General features: G+C 36.7%; 1 protein-coding gene and 1 pseudogene across 2 annotated transcripts; both read right to left on the bottom strand.

Moving 5' to 3' along the window:
- Positions 1 to 764: 764 nt before the first annotated feature.
- On the bottom strand, positions 765 to 1,769 carry LOC147411229 (uncharacterized). The gene has a single exon (XM_086431915.1). It carries the CDS (start codon positions 1,767 to 1,769, stop codon positions 765 to 767), a length of 1,005 nt encoding a protein of 334 aa, XP_086288041.1.
- A 3,836-nt stretch (positions 1,770 to 5,605) lies between these two features.
- On the bottom strand, positions 5,606 to 17,168 carry LOC147411228 (uncharacterized; annotated as a pseudogene). Its single transcript, XR_015179375.1, has 14 exons — positions 16,766 to 17,168; positions 15,009 to 15,170; positions 14,289 to 14,354; positions 13,946 to 14,089; positions 13,436 to 13,549; positions 13,002 to 13,103; positions 12,692 to 12,877; positions 11,218 to 11,307; positions 11,021 to 11,155; positions 10,649 to 10,771; positions 8,758 to 8,843; positions 8,073 to 8,685; positions 7,883 to 7,960; positions 5,606 to 6,962 (listed from the first exon to the last, which is right to left on the bottom strand). The product of XR_015179375.1 is annotated as an uncharacterized LOC147411228 (transcript).
- Positions 17,169 to 22,272: the final 5,104 nt, after the last annotated feature.

The following is a 22,272-nucleotide window of genomic DNA, read 5'->3' as shown; positions in this document are numbered from 1 at the left end:
TCATCCGTACATACATAAGTTAGTTTGATAGTCTGTAATTACATGTGTTTCTCTTAATATTTTATAGTGTACTCTTCTGATACACGTCTTTCCCAGGATAACATTGCTACTATTTCTTTTTTATTTTCGAAGAGTCACCGAAGAAAATTCCATGTTATCCTCTGAACATAATTGCCCAGTCCGTATACAGTAGTGCATCAAGTACCTCTTGTACGTAAACATCTTCAAGAATTTACGAAGTAAGTTGTTTCAATTAATTTTCCAAATAATGCAACCCAATTTCGATTAGTTTTCTAGACATGATTCTGCTCAGATTAAGAAAAGCAGTACTTTTTCTTCTGAAGGTAAGTTTGGATCAAGAAGACTGAAACATGCTACAAGATACAACCCATGAGAAGTCCGTGTTACGCCCTGTGCACACGAAGGGTATATTTAAGTGTGCCTTTACTTGACCATGAGAGTAGCATAAATAGGCTGCATTGCAAGCAGTGAAGTTATCACACGCTACATACATAAGTTTTTCTGCCGTAACGTAAGAACAAGCCCAAGAAACATTTCCAACCAAGCAAAACTCAAAAACACTAATCCCAATCTATAATTACAACGAAGTTTCTCACAGTTCTAGAGTCTAGACCGACCAATGGTTGAGCATTTTTCAGGGAATCAACCCCACTAATTCTCAAGTAAACTGAGCTGCTGATCTAATAATGGTAGCAAGTAAATTACAGACACTCTATACAAACTAAAAGTTTAAGAAATAACTATTACTTTTTTAGGATATGTATCTCATATAGGAAGAGGATATCCTTCTTGTTGGGATTCCTCAACTTAAGCAACTCAGCGCCATAACCATGTTTTGTGAGTTCCCGCTTTAGTTTCAGCACGGTGAATCTAGTATGATCTTCCAACTCTGTTTGCTGGCTATGATTGTTATCCTCATCATCACCCTTAAAAGCTGAAACTCCCTCCTCTGCTTGTGTTGTGCTCTTGAACCTCTTTCTTTCCCTTATTATTCCACCATCAACGTCCATATCTTGGATGGATTCCAACCCCACATCGTAATCATCTACCCTTGAGCGTTTTCCGTGTGAAACAGTCTTGAGTTTACTATCTAATTCAGTTTCATTTCGACGTACCGAAGTCAACTCCTGTTGAAGTAAATAGAGTTTACCCTGAGTAGATTGTAGTTGGAAAGAAAGGAGTACAGCCCTACTGTTTGCCTCAGCTCGGGCTGCTCTCTCCGCCTCCAGAAGGCTCTCAAGGAATTGGATAGTACTAGTCCTCTGCCCATTGTTTGATTGTAATAGTGACTCGATCTCTTTTTCTCTCTCTTCGACTCTGGCCTCCAGTAATGAGACTTTGGAAAGGGCATCCATTTGAGAAACACGCACCCCCTCTACTTCCTCTATAAGATGAGCTTTCTGTCTCTCCAGGCTTTCAATATGCCTTCCAATTTGTGTTAATCTTTCCATTGCGACTCGCTGAACGTCATTCTTTTCCTTTTGAGCAGTAACTGCTTCCGCTCGTGCTTTATCAGCCAATTGGGTTGCTCGCTCTGCTTCTTTTTCTGCATTCTTGAACCTTTCCTGGGCTTCCTCAAACCTTTTGAACTCGGACAGGTACTTTTGCTCCAGATGGGTCTTCTCATGTTCCAGTATCAAGGCTTCTCGCTCTGCGGATTGAGATGCAATGTTCACAGCGTCTAACTTTTCAACTAACTCTTTGATTTCAAATTTCTGTGAAGATAGTTCCAAATCATAGCTCCTCATTTTTGACAACCACAGAGGTTAACATTTAACAAGAACTAAAGTCTAAATTCCTTCCAAATAATAATGAAGACGGTCCGTCCACCATAGACCAAACTTCACTAGGAAGCTTTACAACCAAGGCTAAGATTCTATACTTCACAAGTCACATAATTTAATAAGTCTAGATGAAGTGATGAAGGTCATACTTTAGAGATTCACATTTAGTCATTCTCTTCTTCCCAATGATTGATCCAATCTGAATCTGACGTAGCCTAAGTTTCCAAATTCAGAAACACCAGATTAAAATATCCTAAAAAATAAATAAACAACACTTTATAGTGCCTTCTTTGAGAAGCTTTAATGGCAACTGGCAAGAATATCTTATATTATATTCCCACGTGTGTCGTACTATGTCGGGTCTGTACTAGATACTGTACGCCTGGTGGTCTAGTAAGTTACCCAACACCAAGTTTTTGCTTACGTGGAAGTCAGGAGATTTGATGTAAGTACACATCATCGAGCATAGATAGATTAGCTGTCAATGGATCAAATCTCACCTTACATCCGATCCTTCAATTCAATAACTTTTAGAGAAAGAATTTGAGTTGAAATATACTCGACAAGTGTTGTAGGACTGATTTGCATTTAGGATCTGAATCGAAGGACTTGGTTTCGATAAGAAATGGATTGTATAATGTTTCCTTAATTTTGTGGATTGATTTTTGTTAAAGAATAGAGACAAACAAATCGACAATGGAAAAAAAGAAGAATAAGAACACTCAGATTTACGTGAAAAACCTTTCGGAAAAATCACGGGCAGAGAGAAGAAAATCCACTATGTCGAAATTGAATAATACACGTAGAGGGTTCGGCCGAACAACATATACATAAAAAAGGGAAACCCTAAAACATAATAGGTCCATACCGCGGGGGCGAAGCCCCTGCACCCCCAACGGGCTCTGTGGTGGGCTATGAGATCGGACCTATCGGCCCGATCCCTTCGCTACCACCACAGAGCCCCATTATTTTATTTCACCACAAAATGTCGCACCGCGAACCTTTCGAACTTAGTCAAATAGAATTCGAGTCACACACTCAACAATTTTATTAGATGAATTATGTTTAATTTGATAATTCTATCGACATTATACAATATTGAACAAAAAATTTATACATCTATCGCTTTTGATTGTTTGATAGCTACTATTTCTTATGTTCTATTGTCTTTTTTTCTGAGATCATGGCTTTTAAACTCGTCCGAGACCGAGTCGTATCGCCCGAGTTAACTTGGTATCAGAGCTGAACGAGACCAATTCACAAAGTCATTTTTTTTACAGAAATTTAGGACTCACATTCAAATTTTTTATGTCTCATGAGACGTCTCAAACTTATCGGAAAACTCGTCTAAAATGACTCAGTACCGGGCCTAGACGAGACGCAAAACCGAGTTTTAAAACCATGTTTGGGATTCACATGTTTAGTGTTTTTTTTTTTGAGAGATATAAACTTCAATTTGCTCACTTAGTTGAATCATGTTCTATTTCAAAGTGGCTTAGCAAATTTTTTTTAAAAAAAGTTTCTATTTCAAAATGACCGACTTGAATTCTTCAAGATGCATGAACAGTGATAATTCTCTTGGATAAATAAGCAGAATTTCATAGTTGATTATGGCTGCTGAGATTTGGAAACAATGGAAGGAAGGTTTGTAACAAAATCTGAATATAGAACATTTATACATATTGACCAGTGCCACATTGATAAAGTGGACAATACAACTTGTTATATATGGAACGTGAAAGATTTGTTGTTATTGCTAGTCTTACTCTTTGGTCTTCTTTCTCTAACATGAGACTCATTCTAAAAATGTCTACTTTTGGCAAATGATTGTGGATTACAAATTACCTAGGTAGAGATTTAGAGTAAATATGGCTTGATGACGATGGGTACTACTGCTTTGGCCTTCCTCCAATTTTGGATGGGTGGGTCAACAGTTTTTTTCTTATCTCTTGACTGTTCATACCATTTTTAAGAGATTAATGGAGTCCTTGAATTGGGTTGGATAAGTTTGATAGTTTTCAGGTAACTTAATGTTATTTTGAAATTTTTAAAAATTTAAAGAGACATTGGTATTTTTGCATCTTTGGGACTTGGAGTGTTTCCTTCTCAGCAGTTAAGGGGTACATTTTGGTTGTCTATAATCATGATTTTAAGTCTTTTTCGTTTATACGTCTTTTATTGTATTTTTATTGGCCTTTGTTTGATGCTTGAGAAATGTTTTAAGCGCATTGAAGGCAATCCCTTAGACCTTGATGCATTACTTCTTGTTTTCTTAACCTTCATTTGCAGGACTTGAAGGCACTTGACATGGAGAAGGTTATCTCAGACATTGTTAAGAAGATAAATAAAATGAGCAAATATGGCCAGCCTTTGTCTCAATTTTTTTTTTTTTTTTTGGCTATCTTGCATTTTGATTTATGGGTTGTTGTTGCTTTGTATCATCAAGCTTCAAGAATGGGAAGTGAGGTTTGGTGTAGAATATGATTACTATTGGTTTCCAATTCTGTTTTTGTGGTTGGCGCTGTCACAGTTTATGACCGCTCTATTGTTAGAGGTGCATTTAGTTGTTTTGTAAGTTGTAATTTTTTTTAGAGTACTCATTGCTACTAACAAATTTGCCAAACTTGACAATATTGACATTGATGTTAGTAGGGTAGCTTCTATCTGATTTCATATTCCTTTTCATTTTTTTGTCGATGTGTTCTGTTAATTACTTGCACCGCTCATCGTGTTCATTATTTTTTGGGGATTGTGTTAGTCTTACAAGTGAATTCCAAGCACAATGGAGGGGAAAATAATTATTAAACACAACAGTTATAACCTCACCAATCATGCTGATTTTTGGTGAATGGGCCATGTAGATATGTGAGTGTTGAAGACTTTAAACCTTATCTACTTGGGTTTGGGCGTCACCACCTTTCAAAAAGTTTGAGGTGTGAATGGACACCATAAAAGAAGATTTTGAAATTTGATTTTTTAAGATTTAGAGACTCATTTCTGATCTTAACTAAGAAGTCAAAGGTAAGGAAGTCCGGTTGTGATACAAGGAAAGTGTTAGCTCTTTTTTTTATTATTAAGAGTTAGGAAGATGGTAAAGATTTACAAACACAAAAAAGAAAGGGTAAGATCTCCAACTTGTAAGTGGATTAATGAGCAAGTCAAAAGAGAAAATACATGCTTGCTTAAAAAAATTATGAGCTCGAGGTTTTGGGTTAATCTATGTAGATTTTACTTCTTGAAACCTTTAACTTCTACCACATATACGTACTCATTTAAGAGCATATTTTTGTTGGTTGGATCTATTTAGGGAGCTTTCACCTTATTCATGAATAGATCTTTCAACAATGCCAAACCAAAGACTGAGATGAATGATCTTAAATTTCCCCTATATTGAAATCAATATTTTATAGTGTATTCTTCTGATACACGTCTTTCCCAGGATGACATTGCTACTATTTCTTTTTATTTTTAAAGAGTCGTTGAAGAAAATTCCATTCTATCCTCTTAACATAATTGCCCAGTCCATATACAGTAGTGCATCAAGTACATCTTGTACATAAACATCTTCAAGAATTTACAAAGCAAGCTGTTTCAATTAATTTTCCAAACAATGCAACCCAATTCCAATTAGTTTTTTAGACATGATTCTGCTCAGATTAAGAAAATCAGTACTTTTCTTCGGAAGGTAAGTTTGGATACAGAAGACTGAAACAAGCTACAAGATACAGCCCATGAGAAGTCCATGTTACGATCTGCATACAAAGGGTATATTTAAGTGTGCCTCTACTTGACCATGAGAGTAGCATAAATAGGCTGCATTGCAAGCAGTGAAGTTATCACGCGCTACATACATAAGTTTTTCTGCCATAACGTAAGAACAAGCCAAGAAACATTTCCAACTGAGCAAAACTCAAAAACACTAATCCCAAAGAAGAAAGAAACCACCTCTATAATTACAACAAAGTTTCTCACAGCTCTAGAATCTAGACCGACCAATGGTTGAGCATTTTTCAGGGAATCAACCCCACTAATTTTCAAGTAAACTGAGCTGATCTAATGGTAGCAAGTAGATTACAGACACTCTATACAAAGTAAAAGTTAAAGAAATAACTATTACTTCTGGAGGATATGTATCTCATATAGGGAGAGGATATCCTTCTTGTTGGGATTCCTCAACTTAAGCAACTCAGCACCATAACCATGTTTTGTGAGCTCCTGCTTCAGTTTCAGCACGGTGAACCTAGTATGATCTTCCGACTCTGTTTGCTGGCTATGATTGTTATCCTCATCACCCTTGAAAGCTGAAACTCCCTCCTCTGCTTGTGAATGCTTGAGAGGACTAGTTGTGCTCTTGGACCTCTTTCTTCCCCTTATTATTCTACCATCAACGTCCATATCTTGGATGGATTCCAACCCCACATCGTAATCATCTACCCTTGAGCGTTTTCCGTGTGAAGCAGTCTTCAGTTTACTATCTAATGCAGTTTCATTTAGACGGACCGAAGTCAACTCCTGTTGAAGTAAATCGAGTTTACCTTGAGTAGATTGCAGTTGCAAAGAAAGGGCTACAGCCCTATTGTTTGCCTCAGCTCGGGCTGCTCTCTCTGCCTCCAGAAGGCTCTCAAGGACTTGGACAGTGCTAGTCCTCTGCTCATTGTTTGATTGTAATAGTGACTCAATCTCTTTTTCTCTCTCTTCGACTCTGGCCTCCAGTAATGAGACTTTGGAAAGAGCGTCCATTTGAGAGGCACGCACCCCCTCTACTTCCTCTATAAGATCAGCTTTCTGTCTCTCCAGGCTTTCAATCTGCCTTTCAGTCCTCTCAATTTGTGTTAATCTTTCCATTGCAACTCGCTGAACATCATTCTTTTCCTTTTGAGCAGCAACTGCTTCTGCTCGTGCTTTATCAGCCAATTCAGTTGCTCGCTTTGCGTCTTTTTCTGCATTCTTGCACCTTTCCTGGGCTTCCTCAAACCTTTTGAATTCGGACAGGTACTTTTGCTCCAGATGGGTCTTCTCTTGTTCCAGTATCATGGCTTCTCGCTCAAAGGATTGAGATGCAACCTTCGCAGCGTCTAACTTTTCAACCAACTCTTTGATTTCAAATTTCTGTGCAGATAGTTCCAAATCATAGCTCCTCATTTTTGACTCGGCAGCCTGTAAATTAATTCTAACATATTATAACAAAACATTCTGAGGGAAAACAAATTGACAACGTGTGTGTGTATATATGAAATTTATACCATACATGCTCACCTATAGGGTTTATCAAAACAGACAATCTATCAATATTGACCACTCAGGCAGTCTTATCCATGCCCAACTCTACACCACCATGCATAGTGAACTTTTGCCCCATGAATATCAGCCCTTGATTTTTATTTTTACATGGTAAAAAAAGGAAAGAATGAAACTTTCCTTTTAACATGTGGCCGAAGGTATCTAAGCTGACACTTACCACATGGGGAGATAATGCATGACAAGACACATGGAGCTCCTCAGGCTTGCCACATCAACTGTCAGGCAATGTTTACAAATAGCATATTCTATGTTGCGTGATCAACATATGTGATTGCACAATAGCATATGCAGAAGCACATAGCACCATTTTTCTTTTTTTCTTTTTCTTTTTTTTTTTTTTTAAATAGAAAGAAAAAAAATAGAAAATTTGTGATTATTATAACAATTCTTGAAGAATAATTGTAATCTTATATTACCAATTTCTTCATAGCTTATTATATTTTTCATATTTAACAGGTATGTAAGATGCATAAACTCAAAAATTTGAAGAATAGTGAAAATAAGATTTAAAGAATAGTGAAAATAAGATTTAAACAGAATACAAGAGAGTAGAAGAGTGAAAGAAATAGCTTAGAATGATGTAAGAATAGGGGGTGGGAATAGGATATTTATAGGAGAAGATACATTGAATTTTCTGAGTGCAATTGCACTCCAACCACATTATTATAGAGAAAGTTCTATGTATTGGTTGTGTGCATGTGTGTGTGTGTGTGTGTGTGTGTGTGTGTGAGAGAGAGAGAGAGAGTGCAAACATGTGAAAGTTGGAAGAAGCTCACCTTTAACTCTAAAACAGCAATTGTCAAACGCTGCTCCACATTTTCAATCTTTGCTACTTTATCCTTAATTTCCTCATCCTGTCATTCATTAAGAGAGAAATTACAACTAAATCACAAGGCCTCACCTATTAAACAGAAATGGGAATATTTGTATGCATGTGTGTAGATAGATGGAGGTGTAGTGCTTCACCTTTCCAGCCAAACTAGAAGAGAATTCTGCTCTCAGAACATCTTCCCTCAGTTGTGTCTGCTTACTTGCCCGTTCCTGCACTGTCGCTGCTTTTTCCATAGCTGCCTTGGTTTCTCGAGCAGCAACATCAAACTTCCTTTTCCACTCCGTGGCCTCCTCCTCAGCCGATTGAACTTGTTCACGGGCAGCAGCAAGTCTAGCGTTGGTAGCACTAATTCTGGATTGGAGGACTGCTATTTCGGCACTTGTATTGTCCTCCTCGGCTTTCTGCTTAGAAGATATTTGTTCATATTTTCTTTTCCATTCCAAGGATTCCCGCTTGGCAGACTCCACAGCTTTTAATAAACTTGAACATCTCTCCTCAAATGAGCTACACTTGCTCTGCAAATTAGTTATACGGTGAGTATACTCATCCGCTAGCTTCTTCTTGTCATTGATAGCATCCTCATAACGCCTCAGATACTCGGCTTTGTTCTTCTCGCTTGCTTCCAATTGCTTGTTAAGCAATCCCATCTTGTCTTCGATTGAGCGGCACTTCAACGAGAGAGCACTCTTTTCTGACCCAACTTGATCTAATTGCTTCTTAGCAAGGTCTAGTATTAAACCTTCCAAACTGGAAAATAAGATACCATTAGATTTGATATAAAAAACAAAGATATAAACAAGGAAAGATAATGAGACAAACCTTCATTGTAAGAAGGTGACCAGTTTCTGCCATTTTCCCGGACCATGAGATGATGTTTCATACTCGGATAGCAGACCATCAAGAACCTGCAAAGAATGTTAAAAGTCATGCTAGAAAATATGAGTTTTAGATTCTAAGGAGTCTCTCAGCAAACCCATTTTGTGCCTTTTCAAGGTGAAGAGACACATTTGAATAGAAATACTATTTCCCCATTGATCTATGTAAAGGGAAATAATTGCGCAATGATCTTAACCCTACACGTGTCCAAGCCGGCTAAGTGGTACCTGACACAAATCAGCTTATGAGGCGCTATCCAGCAAACAGGGCAGGTCAGAGCGGATATCTCCCTAGTCTGGCTAGCAGGGCAGCGTAACAATAAGTTAAGTCAGTCCTACCAGGCCTCGAGAAACCCGCGATACTGTTGCGTGCATGTTAATCCCGGAAATCCTGGCGGGGATCTCCGCAGATAAGTTCGATAGATCCAGAAGATCCCGATTAGGTTAACAACCCCGCAAAACCAACAGAAATCCCATGATTACAGCCTATAGATGGGGAAACCCTAGGGTAAGGTAGGGGGGTTAAATAGCACAGTAAGCATTATTGAAAAGGGGGGTTGGCTGGAGAGATCAAGAGCTAAGAGTACTGATTAATGTTCCTCTACTTCTCTAACTTGAGCGTCGGAGTGTCTGTGGTAGGTACCAAGCCACCGCGAGGAGGGAGGTGCTAGGAACGACTTCGGATCAGTGCGGGTTGGGACCATCAAAGCCGTCCACCGGATTCCGACCGTTAGGGTTAGAGTCCTACAGTTGGGGTGGTTGTATTCACTTGGTAATTTATATATGAATTCTTAAATGTTAGAAGGTTTATTCTGATTTAATTAAATATCTAATGGGTTTTTAAAACCATTGCCTCAATCATTGTCTATCCAGTATCATAGTTTTTTATCGCACATCTTTGTGGATCTAGCATTAGGTAAAGCATGATTACTCGTTACTTGGGCCCATGCCACTCACACATCCAAGTCCTCATGCTCACGCATTACATGCATTATTTAAAAACAGGGGATGACCACACCTACCCCCCACCCCACCCCCAAAAAAAAAAAAAAAAAACTGAAACATAATGGAGTACTTTTTGACAAAATATCGAATATGTTCGATACAATTCTTATGGCCCCCCCATAAGAGGGAGTGAGTGACCACAGGTGACAAGAAGACTACGGATGAGCAGGTGTCAATGGAGCTGAGAGTCTTTCAAAGTTGTCAATTAAACGAGTTAGATCAACATTAATTAGGGAAGCTATGGTACTCAATTCAGACTAATTAGTAGGTGGCAGCATGGTGATCCAATTGATGAGAAAAAAATGACATTTAATTATAAGTGAGATGGTTGGCTTTCACAAGATCTCCAAGACCTCAACTCTTACATCATACAAGTATAACGATCGGAAAAAGATAAACAAAACAAAAGCAAATGTAGGCATACCCTTTCTTTCATTTATTCCCTAGTGATTAAGACCTAAAACAGATAAAGCAGAAACCTGCGCATCAACGTAGGACGCAAGGTTCAACCCTCATTGATAGCATTTTGTTGATTCTACTCAAGGTCAAAGACTCAAAGCCAAACATCAAGACTGGTATCTGGGAATTGGTCTAAAAATTATTCTAAACCAAAATTACTGACAGTGACAAGAAAATCGTACACTAACAGTAGGATAGATAGTGAAACCATTTAGATCATTCCGGAGAATTTAATTATAAGCAGATGAAAAGCTTTCTAAAACTGCAAAAGTGACACAACTGGAAATCAAATATAATGAATATTTAAGAGAGGGATTTTCTGAAAGGAGCATGAGGAATAACAAGAATGATTGGGAAACGAAGCAACTTACTTTCAGGACATTGTCTATTTTGGCATCGGGACCGTGACAAGCTGCTCTTAACTTCTTTTCCATGCTTTGTATGGCATTTGAGCATCTTAACTCCGCCTCCATAAAAGCATTCTTTTTGAAGTCCTGCATCAGTGGTTGGTCCAAATCGATTTGAAACATCAGTACTTTAGAGGCATCTTCATAAATAAAGGATAGAATAGTAAACATCAGCACCTAGCAGCAGAGAAATAAAAAATGAAAATGTAGAACTTCCATAGTGTGCATGATGGCACTATTAATCCATGGGCAGTTTGAATAGAGACAAGTGTGCTCACATGCACTCACACACCTGCCAAATATTAAGCAATTTGAGAAAAAATAATAAGAAATCACCTCATATGCCTTCTTGAAGAAACTCTGAAGAAGTTTCTCATATTTCTGTCTGGTTGAACCAGCCCCCACAGCACTTGCGTTAAATGTGGCAAGTGATATTTGAACTGCTTCTTCATGTGCTTCTCTTAAGGCAACCTACAATACTTGAAATTAGAAAACAATAGTAATCACCAAGAAATGCATACAAGAACACTTACTTCCTCAGCAGGCTTTGAGCGATCAAAAGAAGACATATAAACTTCGGCAGCTGAATCATATGCCCTTCGACATTCTGCTTCTTCAACACTCTGCAAGAAGACTTGTTTAATAGAATTCCAATCTTCTCAAAGAAAGAAGAGAAAACTAATTATCCACTTGAGTCGCACAGAAGAGAGAAAGGTGTAAGAAATATTTATCTTTAAACATAGACGATTAAAGAAGCCTGTTAACTACAGACTTGATGTGATCAGAGTCATTGCATCTAATATTATAAGTCATAACATCCGCCTTGGTGTAAACAAGGTGGAGAAAACCAAAAAAGTAAGGGTCCAAAAGGATAAGAAAATCTCGATCAAGATAAACCAAACAATTGTGAATCCCCAAAAGCCCAATTTGATGAGATTCTGGTAAAAAGACAGCATCTAAGCCTCACCAACACAACAATTTCAAATTCAGAAATTAGTTTTTGTGATGTTCTAGAACCGTTAGTCCATCAATTATATCTTGTAACTAGTAACGACAAGTTTCCCATAACATCGAATCAAACTCCCTTATGTGGCCAATTGATATAAAGCTTGAGGGAGGTGCTAGCTAGCTTAGTTGGTGAAGTTTGTAGGTGATGCCACCAATATAGACCCGGATTTAATTCCCACAATCACCGAGTCATTAAAAACTACAAAGCTTTTGAGTCTAAGAAAACTTGAGAGAATCAACATTTATTTCTATTCAGGCAAAACAAAGAATACTAAGATACACAAGGGGGCCTTTCAAGAATATTAGAAAAATTGATTGAGAGATGTTCCCAATGCCAAATTAAAGAGATGCTAGAAAATCCTACATTAGCAAGTTTATTCTCCACCCAAGTACAAAACTGTTGGTCGAAAGGTGTTCCAAAAGTACTGTTTTATATATAAAAAGTGTTCCAACCAGTACATAAAACCAAATAAGCTTCACCAGAACAAATTTTGCAGCCAGTGGTCGGTCTTTTTTTATGGGCGAGGTGGTTGGTACACTGTGCCCAACCAGGGTAACCCTAGGGAACTAGGTTCAAACAGAGGAAACCTGCCAACCAGTAGTAGATTGGTCCAGATATTATTTTGACAAAATAATTTTGAGAGTCCCCAGTGTAATTTAAATAATTTTATATGTGAGATGGACATTAAGATGAATGCAGAATTTCATCATCATTGCCAATCACCATCAACATCAAAGCCTTATCCAAAAAATTGGCATAAGCCGAAAGAATCATGTTCCTCCATTCAGTTTTGTCTAAAGGCATGTCTTTTGTTTAGTTTATCACCTATAGTGGCAACCTTATTATTTTGTGTTACAAATTTCAAAGAGGAATTGGAAACAATGTTGTCCGATTCACCTATAGTCAGATCTACTACCTCAACTCCCAAATTTTATCAAACCATGAAAACAGAATGAAGTAGATATGCACATAGGGGAGAATCTGGAACTATAACTAACCTGCCAGGAGGAAGATATTGTAGGCACAGCACCATTATTAAGAGCATCCAGAAAAGATTGTGTGATACCAGCGAGAATGGGGCCTGTCATTGTTGTAGCTCCTATTTGCTTGGGCCTTGTTCTCTCAAAAACAAATTTAGTTAATGCATCCAAGCCGGATCTAAATTCTGGTCGTAGTTTGTCCAACTGTGTGAAAATCAATGATTTAATACACCAATAAGATAGAAAAAGACCCATGGAATGAGATCATAATTTCAAATCCAAGGGAGAAAAAAGTAAAAGGAACTATACAAAGAGTAAAGTGACTCACGGAGATTTGATCAAGTCGTTGTAGCTCATTTTCATTGTTCAAGGGCCGCACAAGAGGGAAGCATTCCCGATCTGGGAAAAGAGCTCGAATGGATTCCCGTATCTGTTAATTATTTTTAAGACAAATTAGAACCTCACACCAAAATAAAGCTTGCACAATACCAAGTAAAAGCTCCAGTGTTTGATAAGGCAAGATTAGGGCTGCGTCCTTCAGGACAGGAATGCAGCAGATGCCACCAAGAAAATAACTCACAAAAATTATAATTATATGTCCTATTTACCCAAACTACAAAATAGAGATGGATATATACCAAATGCACCATAAAGAAACCTTGGGATAACATATAGTCAGTGTGTCAGAAGAAAAACAAACGACACATACATGCAAATATCCTCCAATAATTTAATACTTGCAAGTGAGATCCTATGCAGTACCTCATTTTTGGCAGCTATATCTTTTCCACCACCTTGCATCGGCCTCAAGGCTAGCTCTAGGTAATCACGTGGTGTTATCTTCCTATTATCTTCTGCTAAGTCCAAATAGAAATCCTGCAACAGATGAATTATTACACTATGAATCACTGAATCCATATAATAAAACATAATGGTGAGTCCCACTCTTGGTCTCAAGATTTATAGCCCCATAAACAACGTATCTTGAGGGAAATGCTTTACCTTTTCTCTTCTTCCATTTTCCAAAAATACCCCTAACTTTATTCTCTTTCTTCTTCTACCCTTCTCCAATATTACCCCTCCAAATTTATTATTTTTTCTTTTTTATCCCCTTAACCCCAAAGAGGATGCCCGTGTCGTAGGCACGAGCAAACTCTAGTAGATATATAATATTGGTGCATGTTTATCCAAGGCCATCAAGTTGAGAAAGCATAACCAAACTGTCATTAAGAATTCAATAAGAATTGAAATTATATAAGTGTCAAAGCAAACCCTCAAAAGCCAAACAAAGATTGGGGAAAACTGCCCAAGCTCAGATGTTGTACTCCTTCCTCCAGAGGCCCTAACACGAATATGTTTAGTCATTTCAGTGACGAGAGAAAGGCGATCAAGTGCAGCTTCATCAATACCACCCATCTGAATTAGAAGAAAGTGAAAATAAATAGATAAATAAATTAGAAGAAAGCTAAGGATCCTACAAATAATGGAAACAACCATGATGAAGTTGCATGCAAGTTCATTGTGAGATGAAATCACAAGTTAAGAAAAATAAAAAGTTCCAAATAACTTTCTATGTTTACAGAATAGAAAAAGGTCTCGGCATGAGATTTCCCACCTGGTTGTAGATAAACATACTAGATAAAAGGATAGCCAATGAGAATATTTGTGTGCTGTATGTTCCCTGCCAGGATATAAAAGTTAAAGAGGGGGGAAAAACAATAAATTTGTTGGGCAAAGAAAAAGAAAGAGAAACTGATTGAATATTATAAATTTAAAACAGATCGAGGCTTAAAATGATGACATAAAGAATAAGTATTAAACAAAAGGCATCTTGAAATTAAAGTCTACAGATGTCCATATTTCACTTGCACAGTTTTAACAATGCTGAATGGTAAACCTTTCACATATTTTTACATCACAAATAGTTGTGAAATTATCAGTAGATTAACTACAAGGTATTCCAAACATTCCCCAAATCAAGGGATTGCTCGTGAAACATCTAACATAAATACTCTTTATATGAAAATCGTGAGCACTTAGTGACCAAGCTAGTAATAATAAATTAGACAATGAGTGGGAATAGGATATTTATAAGCAAAATGAGTGAATTTTTTCTTTTAAAAAAGTGCTTCCGGCAGTCATATTTTTGGCCAGTGGAGCTGTTTATATTGAGCCTAACATACATATTTTGCATAGGCTATGACTGCATTCGTGAAATATGCATAGATTTTCGCATATGCGGTAGCATTAACAACTCTGTTTCAACTTCCAATAATAAAAAATATGATGTAAAATCAACATTTATACATTTTTATGAGAAAGAGTGATGGCTAACCGTTTGATCATAGGCATCAATTCCTTCGCTATCCAAAAGTAAAAGATTATACTCAGTTCCATCAAGAGCAGCTCTTTTCAAGGGTGCACTCCACATCCAAAGTCCTTTAGTGCATGGTCGGTGGGTTGATGCAACTTGAAATCCACTACTCCTCCCAAGAAGCTACAACACATGCACACAAGAAGCAAGCATAAGCTACAAAAGAGAATATGTAGGACTTAATTTTCTCAATAACAAGTCTGTTGTTCTTTGATATAAAACTTTTAAGGGGCTTAGAGAGCATTCTTTGATGATTTTGTTTTAGATGGGATTGGGGTGTGTCCTTGTATATCTTTAGCCAGTCACCATGACCACTTTAATTAATGAAATTATACTTATCAAAAAAATGCGTAAAATTTTTTTGCAAAATCTTTTATCTTTTAACATAGAATAACAATCCAACCTTGAACGAGATCAAGTTTTCATGAATATGAACCTCTCTTAATTATATGTGCATTTATATTAGGAAAATGTATTCACTACCAAATAAGAAATAAAATGACAAAGAATGTCTAGTAAAATTAACTGTTTTTCAAAATAACTACCCACAGCTACATGATGATGGCATCTTAAAGTAACTATTCATATTGTCTTTGTTTTATCACTATGAAAATGTTTTTTTCCACAAATATAGTGCAAGTTGAAACCCAACCTTACATTTGAAGAAAAAACATTAAATAAGAAACTACAATACCTAGAAATAAACAAAAACATAGTATAAGAAGCCATAGATGAAAAGAAACTTGAAGAGTGAAAAATTGCAACCTTGGAATACTTAAAAGCTGAATTTTGCCAACCTAGACTAATGGGGATATCAAAGTCACCAAACTAGACCTAGATAGGTGTGTCTTAGCCCTATTGACATCAACTGAATCAGTTGTCTCTTTTTGTTCTAATTCATGCCCAACTCCAACCTTGAGACCAAAATGGGAAATCTTGCATTGAAGGTATTCAAAAGAAAGTTTATCCAATTAACAAACAAGCAAGTAATCCTATTGATTTCAATATTATGCGTGTTTTAACAATATAAATTATGTGACACTCTTTACAAAGTTTTTAAGCCTGAAACACCTGAAAATCTAAAAAACTTGTTTGAGAAATGTGTCATACATAGGCCATATACAATGACATATAACGCAGAGAAACTTTTCAATTCAACAAGGTCTGGGGTTGATATCTGCCAGGCTGTTATCTCAACAACAAGATGCAATCTCAATTTGGAACAAACCTCAACAATTAAGTGAAGAATCACTAAGGAAACAAAAAGTGCAGTGGTGATGGCCATAACATACATTAATATTCTCAAAACTATCACCCCACCTAGAGAACACAAGACCCAATTTCCTATATATATATATGGGGGATTACGAGGTTTAAATCTTCAAATCCAACTAGAAGCCAAACCATAAATAGAACCCCAAAAAAACCCAAACTTTTTAAAATCAAAAGCGAATACAAAACAATAAAATTCAAGCAGTTCCATCAAAATTCAAGCTTTGGGATCCCCTCTAAATTCAAGATTCTTGCATGAACAAAACCCTAAAAATATATCCCAAAAAACCCAAGCGAATACAAAACAATAACCAACACAACACCAAGAAATTGGTAACAAAACATCAAATTAACACAAAAACGTAATATTTTTTCAGAGATTGTAAACAACATAGAAACCCTAGAATGGGTGGGTTTTAATTTTTGAGTAGGAGGGAGAGGGGTACCTGGTTGAGTATGAAGCTCTTGCCCTGGCGAGCGCGACCGCAGACAGAGACGACACCAATGGGTCCTTTAACGAGCTGTAGAGTGGAGACAGCTTCGGGATCCATCCTGAACTTTCCCTTATCATCGCAGTATACGAGACGAATAGGCCTCGGAGGACCCGTACCTGTAGTGAAGATTAGGGGTGGTGACGGTGTTTGATTTTGATTCTGATAGAGTGATTGTGGAGAAGTATCGATGTTGTTGTCTTTAGAGGCAGAAGTAGAACCTCTGCTAAAGAACTTCTGCATCATCTCCCTCTCTCTCTCTCTCTCTCTCTCTGCTTTCTTTGCTACTTTTCCTTCTTTAATACGATGCGAAAACTAGAAAGATGAGACACGGAGATTTTAAAATGAGGGAGGGAACTCGGAAGTGAAGCGTTGTGTTTTATAGAGGCAACACGCAAGTGCCCTATGGCATTTCCGTTCTAGAGTCGATCCTATGCTCCAGGAGTAACATCACTTTAGACACGTGGCATACTCTTGCCTGCCTTCCAAGTTCCAACATTGATGAACTTTAGATAATCAGTTTGATTGGTGATTTTATGTTGTTTGCATTTCCAACCTCCAGGATTAAAGTCACTTTTAGAGTTTATCACGAATTATATCAGTTGGGTCCAATTCCACGTGTCAATAAATGAGATTCAGGACAGCATCTTCATGTGGCATCATGGTAAACCATGATTGGATGATACGCGACTTTTAATTTTAATGTGAGAATTGTGTAACCATCTATTTTCAAAGCAATAATTCAAAAAAGATTTTTCCCTTTTTTTTTTACCTTACCATAAAATCTTAAAGGTTTTATGTTTGGATTGCCAATGTGACAATCCATGCAGAGCCAACCCTTAGTAACATTTGAAATCTTATTTGGTTAGTCAGATCGGGAGTGGATCCTCTATGACTCCTCGCAATGTATTGCTCTCAATTAGACTAGCTACATGTACTCCTAGGGATCCAGAATTACTAGGGGCCTGTGTGGATACACCTCTCCGTGCAAAAGCAAAAGCTCAATCACTCCCCGCAAGAGCAAAAAACCTCTACGCGGAAGAGCAGGTTTTTGAAGCTTCTCCACAAAGAGCAAAAAACCTCTCCCCGCAATAGCAAAAATCTCTCCACGCCAAAGCAAAAATCTATCCAAACGTTTGCTAGCTCCCCGCAAGAGCAGAAGTCGTCAAAAAGCTCTATCCAAACGCAGTGTAGATTTTTTAGAAGTTCTATTGCGACGATAATTTTTTATCATCACAGACTGTTAATGATATAGAAGTTACCACACTGCATATAAAATTAAATGGGAATCAAATTGTTTTGTATCATACTTTTTTTTTGTTTTAATTTTTTTTTTTGTAAGAGATCCTAAAAGATTTTCTTTTCTTTTCTTTTACTTTGACACTAAGAGAGAGAGTAAAGAAAAAAGGGTAGCCATATCTATTGCAATTTTATTACAAAAACTCATTTTACTTGAACAACCCTTACTTTATGAATCACACTACTGTGACTAACTTACTAAGATTTAAAATCTTACAAAGGTTGTTAGTCCACATGGATTATCAAATTAGCAATCCAATGAAACAGACTTGTAGATTTCATGAAAAAATGCAAATTAAAAAAAAAAAAAAAAAAAAACGACTTTTTGAGCTTGATAGTTGGTGTTGAAAATAGATGACTTCGGATTTCATACATATGAAACTAAAATTTAACGGTTAAAATTAATTAATTAATTAATTTTTTTTTTAGAATTTTGTCCTTTTTAACCTTGTAGCATCATATCATGTTTTTAGATGCTACAAATTGATGTGGTTTGTTGTGTATGTGAACACCCTTAAGTAGCTCACTTAGTAATTTAATCAAACAGGCACTTAACCAAACATCTTATATGTTACACTTTTCAAGACCTTGTTTGATAATGACAATGAAGAATAACCCAACTAATAAAAGCAAATGCAAAGAAGATAAACAATCACACAAAAAAAAAAGAGTAAAAACACATTCCACAACATGAGATTTTATGTGATTCACCTAAAAGGCTATGTCCATGAAGGTATGAGTGTTGGAACTCGATTTCGCTATGAAAAAATTGGGCAAATCAATATAAGGATTCCATTTATCACTTAAATTCACCTTCTTCTAAATCTCAATATTCTCAAACCCCTCAACCTCTCATCTTTTGGGTTTCTTTCTTTCTCCACTCTCTTTAAATAAAAAAAAAAAAAATTAAAGTTAGACTTCTTACAACAAAAAAACAAAACCCTTTTTAGAAGTACCATATAAGTGGGTTAATTACCTTGGACAGACCCAACAATACACATACTTTGATCAAATCTAATTGATTTTTGAGTCATACTTCAATCATTACAATCCACTCTAAGATATATTAAGTAACAAATTAATTACATAAATTTGAATTTTATGATGTGATGCCCACCTCAGGCTTTACACAGTAACAAACTTGATATGAAGTGACGCTTGTTGGATAACAAACTTCATAAAGTAAGGTTCTCTTACAATTGTCAGAGGTCCAAGGGAGTTTTTGTAATAAAAATGCAACACTTGGGTTTGTTGGGTAAATCTCCCAAAAACAAAACCTATTTCTTGATTGATCATCCAAAGTCAATCCATCCTAATAACCCAAGAAAATAGAACATTGGAATCACTCATTTATCTCTTCCATTATCATCTTAGAACACTTATAGTCATTTTTTTTATTCTTTAGATAATATCTATTTAAACAAAACCTTATTTGAAAAAAAAAAAAATTGAATCTTAGGGCTTGTTTGGAATGACTTCTCAAAGTACTTCTGATTCCTGTGGAGAGTCAGAAGCACTATATTAATCGTTTTGATACATAAGCACTTAGAGAAGTAATTCCACAAAAGAGTAAAAATAGTACTTCTAAGAGAAGTACCCAGACCAGTATTTCTCAATATTGTTTTTACGCGAAGCAATTTTGTATGTCAAATATAAGTATTGTAGTTCCAATTATACCCTCACGAAATTTTACATTTTACTCGATATAACCCTCGTCAACTCATTAAAACAAAAACCCTTCACCCATGGAAACCCTCGATGCTCCTTCATCTCGCCCTCCACGCTCCTTCATTATCATCATCATCGTGAAACCCATTTCAACCTACAAGCTCTCTCTCTCTCTCTCTCTTTCTCAACTAGTTCAATATTCATAAAAAACCCTAGCGATTTACTTGCATCAACTTCTCTTCTTGTCCGTCATTAATGGACATTTTAATAGAATCCAGAATAATCTTCAAATACAAAACTCTATCAAAAGTACTTCTCATAACCTACATCCAAACACAAAACTCTGTTAAAATTATTCCAGACAATACGTCAAAAAATATTTCTAAGAGTACTTATGTTCTAAGTACTTCTGACTCTTGTATCCAAACGGGCCCTTAAGTTTTATAAATATAGATACTATACTTTGAGGGGTTGAAAAACTAACATGCTCCATGTCTCCTTTGTGTGCCAAATGGCATATACTAGTTTGATCCATTGATTAGTGAATTAAGTAGCCTATGGTGCACAGTGCATATGAATAAAAGATCAACTTTAATTGATGATTTAAACATTTTTTCATCATGGGCTCGGAAACCCACCAAATACATGTTTGAAAGCTCAAATGAAAGTACTCAAAATCCTATTTCCCAATGTCCATGGGAAAAGTCCAAGCCCATTACGAAAAATGCCTGAATCCAAGACCAGAATCTATTAAGTTTGGGGTTTTGGACCATATAGTCAGCAATTTGTAGTTTGGGAAAATTTGCTATGAGAATGGTGAAACATACAAAGATTGGATGGTCCATGGCCCAAAGCATATGGATTGAAAATTTATATGAATGGAAAGATAGATGCATATTGGTTGGTACGTAATTTTGATGGATTGATAGACTATTTGTATCATCACCATTCGCCTGTGATGATAGACAACAGAGGACACTACGTCTGTATGATGACAAGGAATTTGTTTTCTAGAGAATATGAATTCTTGGAGAAACCAAACAGTGTGGGAAAGTGAATTTAACGAAAATACTATTTTTGAAGTTTGATTGAACCTAATAAAATGTCAGAAAGAGAGTTGGGTTTTAGTTTTGAGATTGGAGCTAAAAGCTTGAATTAGCAACATTCAGAGGTGGGAAAATCCTTTTCCTAGTGAGTGGGAAAACATTTTCCTACTTAAGGGCGGAAAATCATTTTCTTGGAGTTTGATTGCTTTTTAGCATGGAAAATAATTTTTTACCCTCTCAAAAAAATCCTGCAAGGTGAGGATTTCATATTCTCACCTATACGGTGGGAAAATGAAATTCACCCTCACTTTTCAACCCCAAATCACAAAATCCTTACTTCTTCTTCTTCTTCCTACCACCATCACTGTCGTTGTGGCCATCTACAATTGATGCCGTCACTACCACCATTGTTGGCGGTCACCGCCGTTAAAACCCTCTCTCTTCTTCTTCTTCTTCTTCTTCCTCCACTTCCTCCTCAACCCTCAATTGAAATTTTTTTTTTTTCCTGGTATTTTTCCCAAATGCAATCAAACATCAGAAATTACATTTTTCCACCCTACCCATTTGCCATTTCAAGTTTTCCATGAATTTCAAAATCCATAGAAAATAACTCTCCATGAAATCGAATATTAATGGTAAGCTTGTTAAGAGTGGAGAAGGGTAAAGGATCCAAGCCAAGGGGAAAACGATTACTTAGCCTATGAGGAAACAATGATCGATGAAATGTAAACATCATAACTCCATAGGTTTTTACGAATCATTCATCCAAATTGTTTGGGTGCACAGACAGACATATGGTTCTAATGTTGTTATATAGCATCCTTCATGATGATCTGGTTAAATGAATAACGGGAAAATGATCTATAATCCAAGAGGGCACATATGGGTCTTAATGGGCCAGAATTTAATAAATCAATTTTACTAGGCCTAACAAAATCAAGATCAATCTGGCTCCGGTATGGGATCAAGTGGGCTAATATTGTTAATGGTACTTCAATTGTCTTGCCCTTAAAAAATAGTGAATGAAAATCTTGAGTTGTGATAATCTAACTACCCCACGTAACGCACTCAATCGACTTTCCAGACGCAACAACTTTGGGAACCGTAGATCTGTATGCGACGGGATACATGGTTTTATGGGGAAGTGCAGTTTTGTATCTCAAGGCGTATAGACCTACGGTTCCCTAACCTGTCACGTTAGGAGAGTTGATTGAGTGTGCCACGTGGGGTAGTCAGATTATCCTGATTCAAATCTTTAAGTGGTACTTCTGCTATGGCATATGAAAAGAAGAATAAGATTAGGGAGACGATCCTGAAAAAATAAATGCTAAGTGAACACCCATAAGAGATGTCTGTTAAAAGCCTTGAGGACGACATAGAAACTACAACTCGCTCTGCTTCTCAAACGAGTGGGTCTAGGACTTATCTCTGGTAAAGCGTTACAGTCTT

This window comes from Akebia trifoliata, chromosome 1 (assembly GCF_017979445.1).
Source record: "Akebia trifoliata isolate Shusen 1 chromosome 1, ASM1797944v1, whole genome shotgun sequence".
NCBI lineage: Eukaryota > Viridiplantae > Streptophyta > Magnoliopsida > Ranunculales > Lardizabalaceae > Akebia > Akebia trifoliata.
Note: the sequence above shows the minus strand (reverse complement) of the source record. Positions and strands in the feature narration are given on the sequence as shown.

Excerpts from the sequence above, each read along its gene's own strand:
- LOC147411229 (XM_086431915.1), bottom strand. The coding sequence starts at position 1,769 with ATGAGGAGCTATGATTTGGAACTATCTTCACAGAAATTTGAAATCAAA.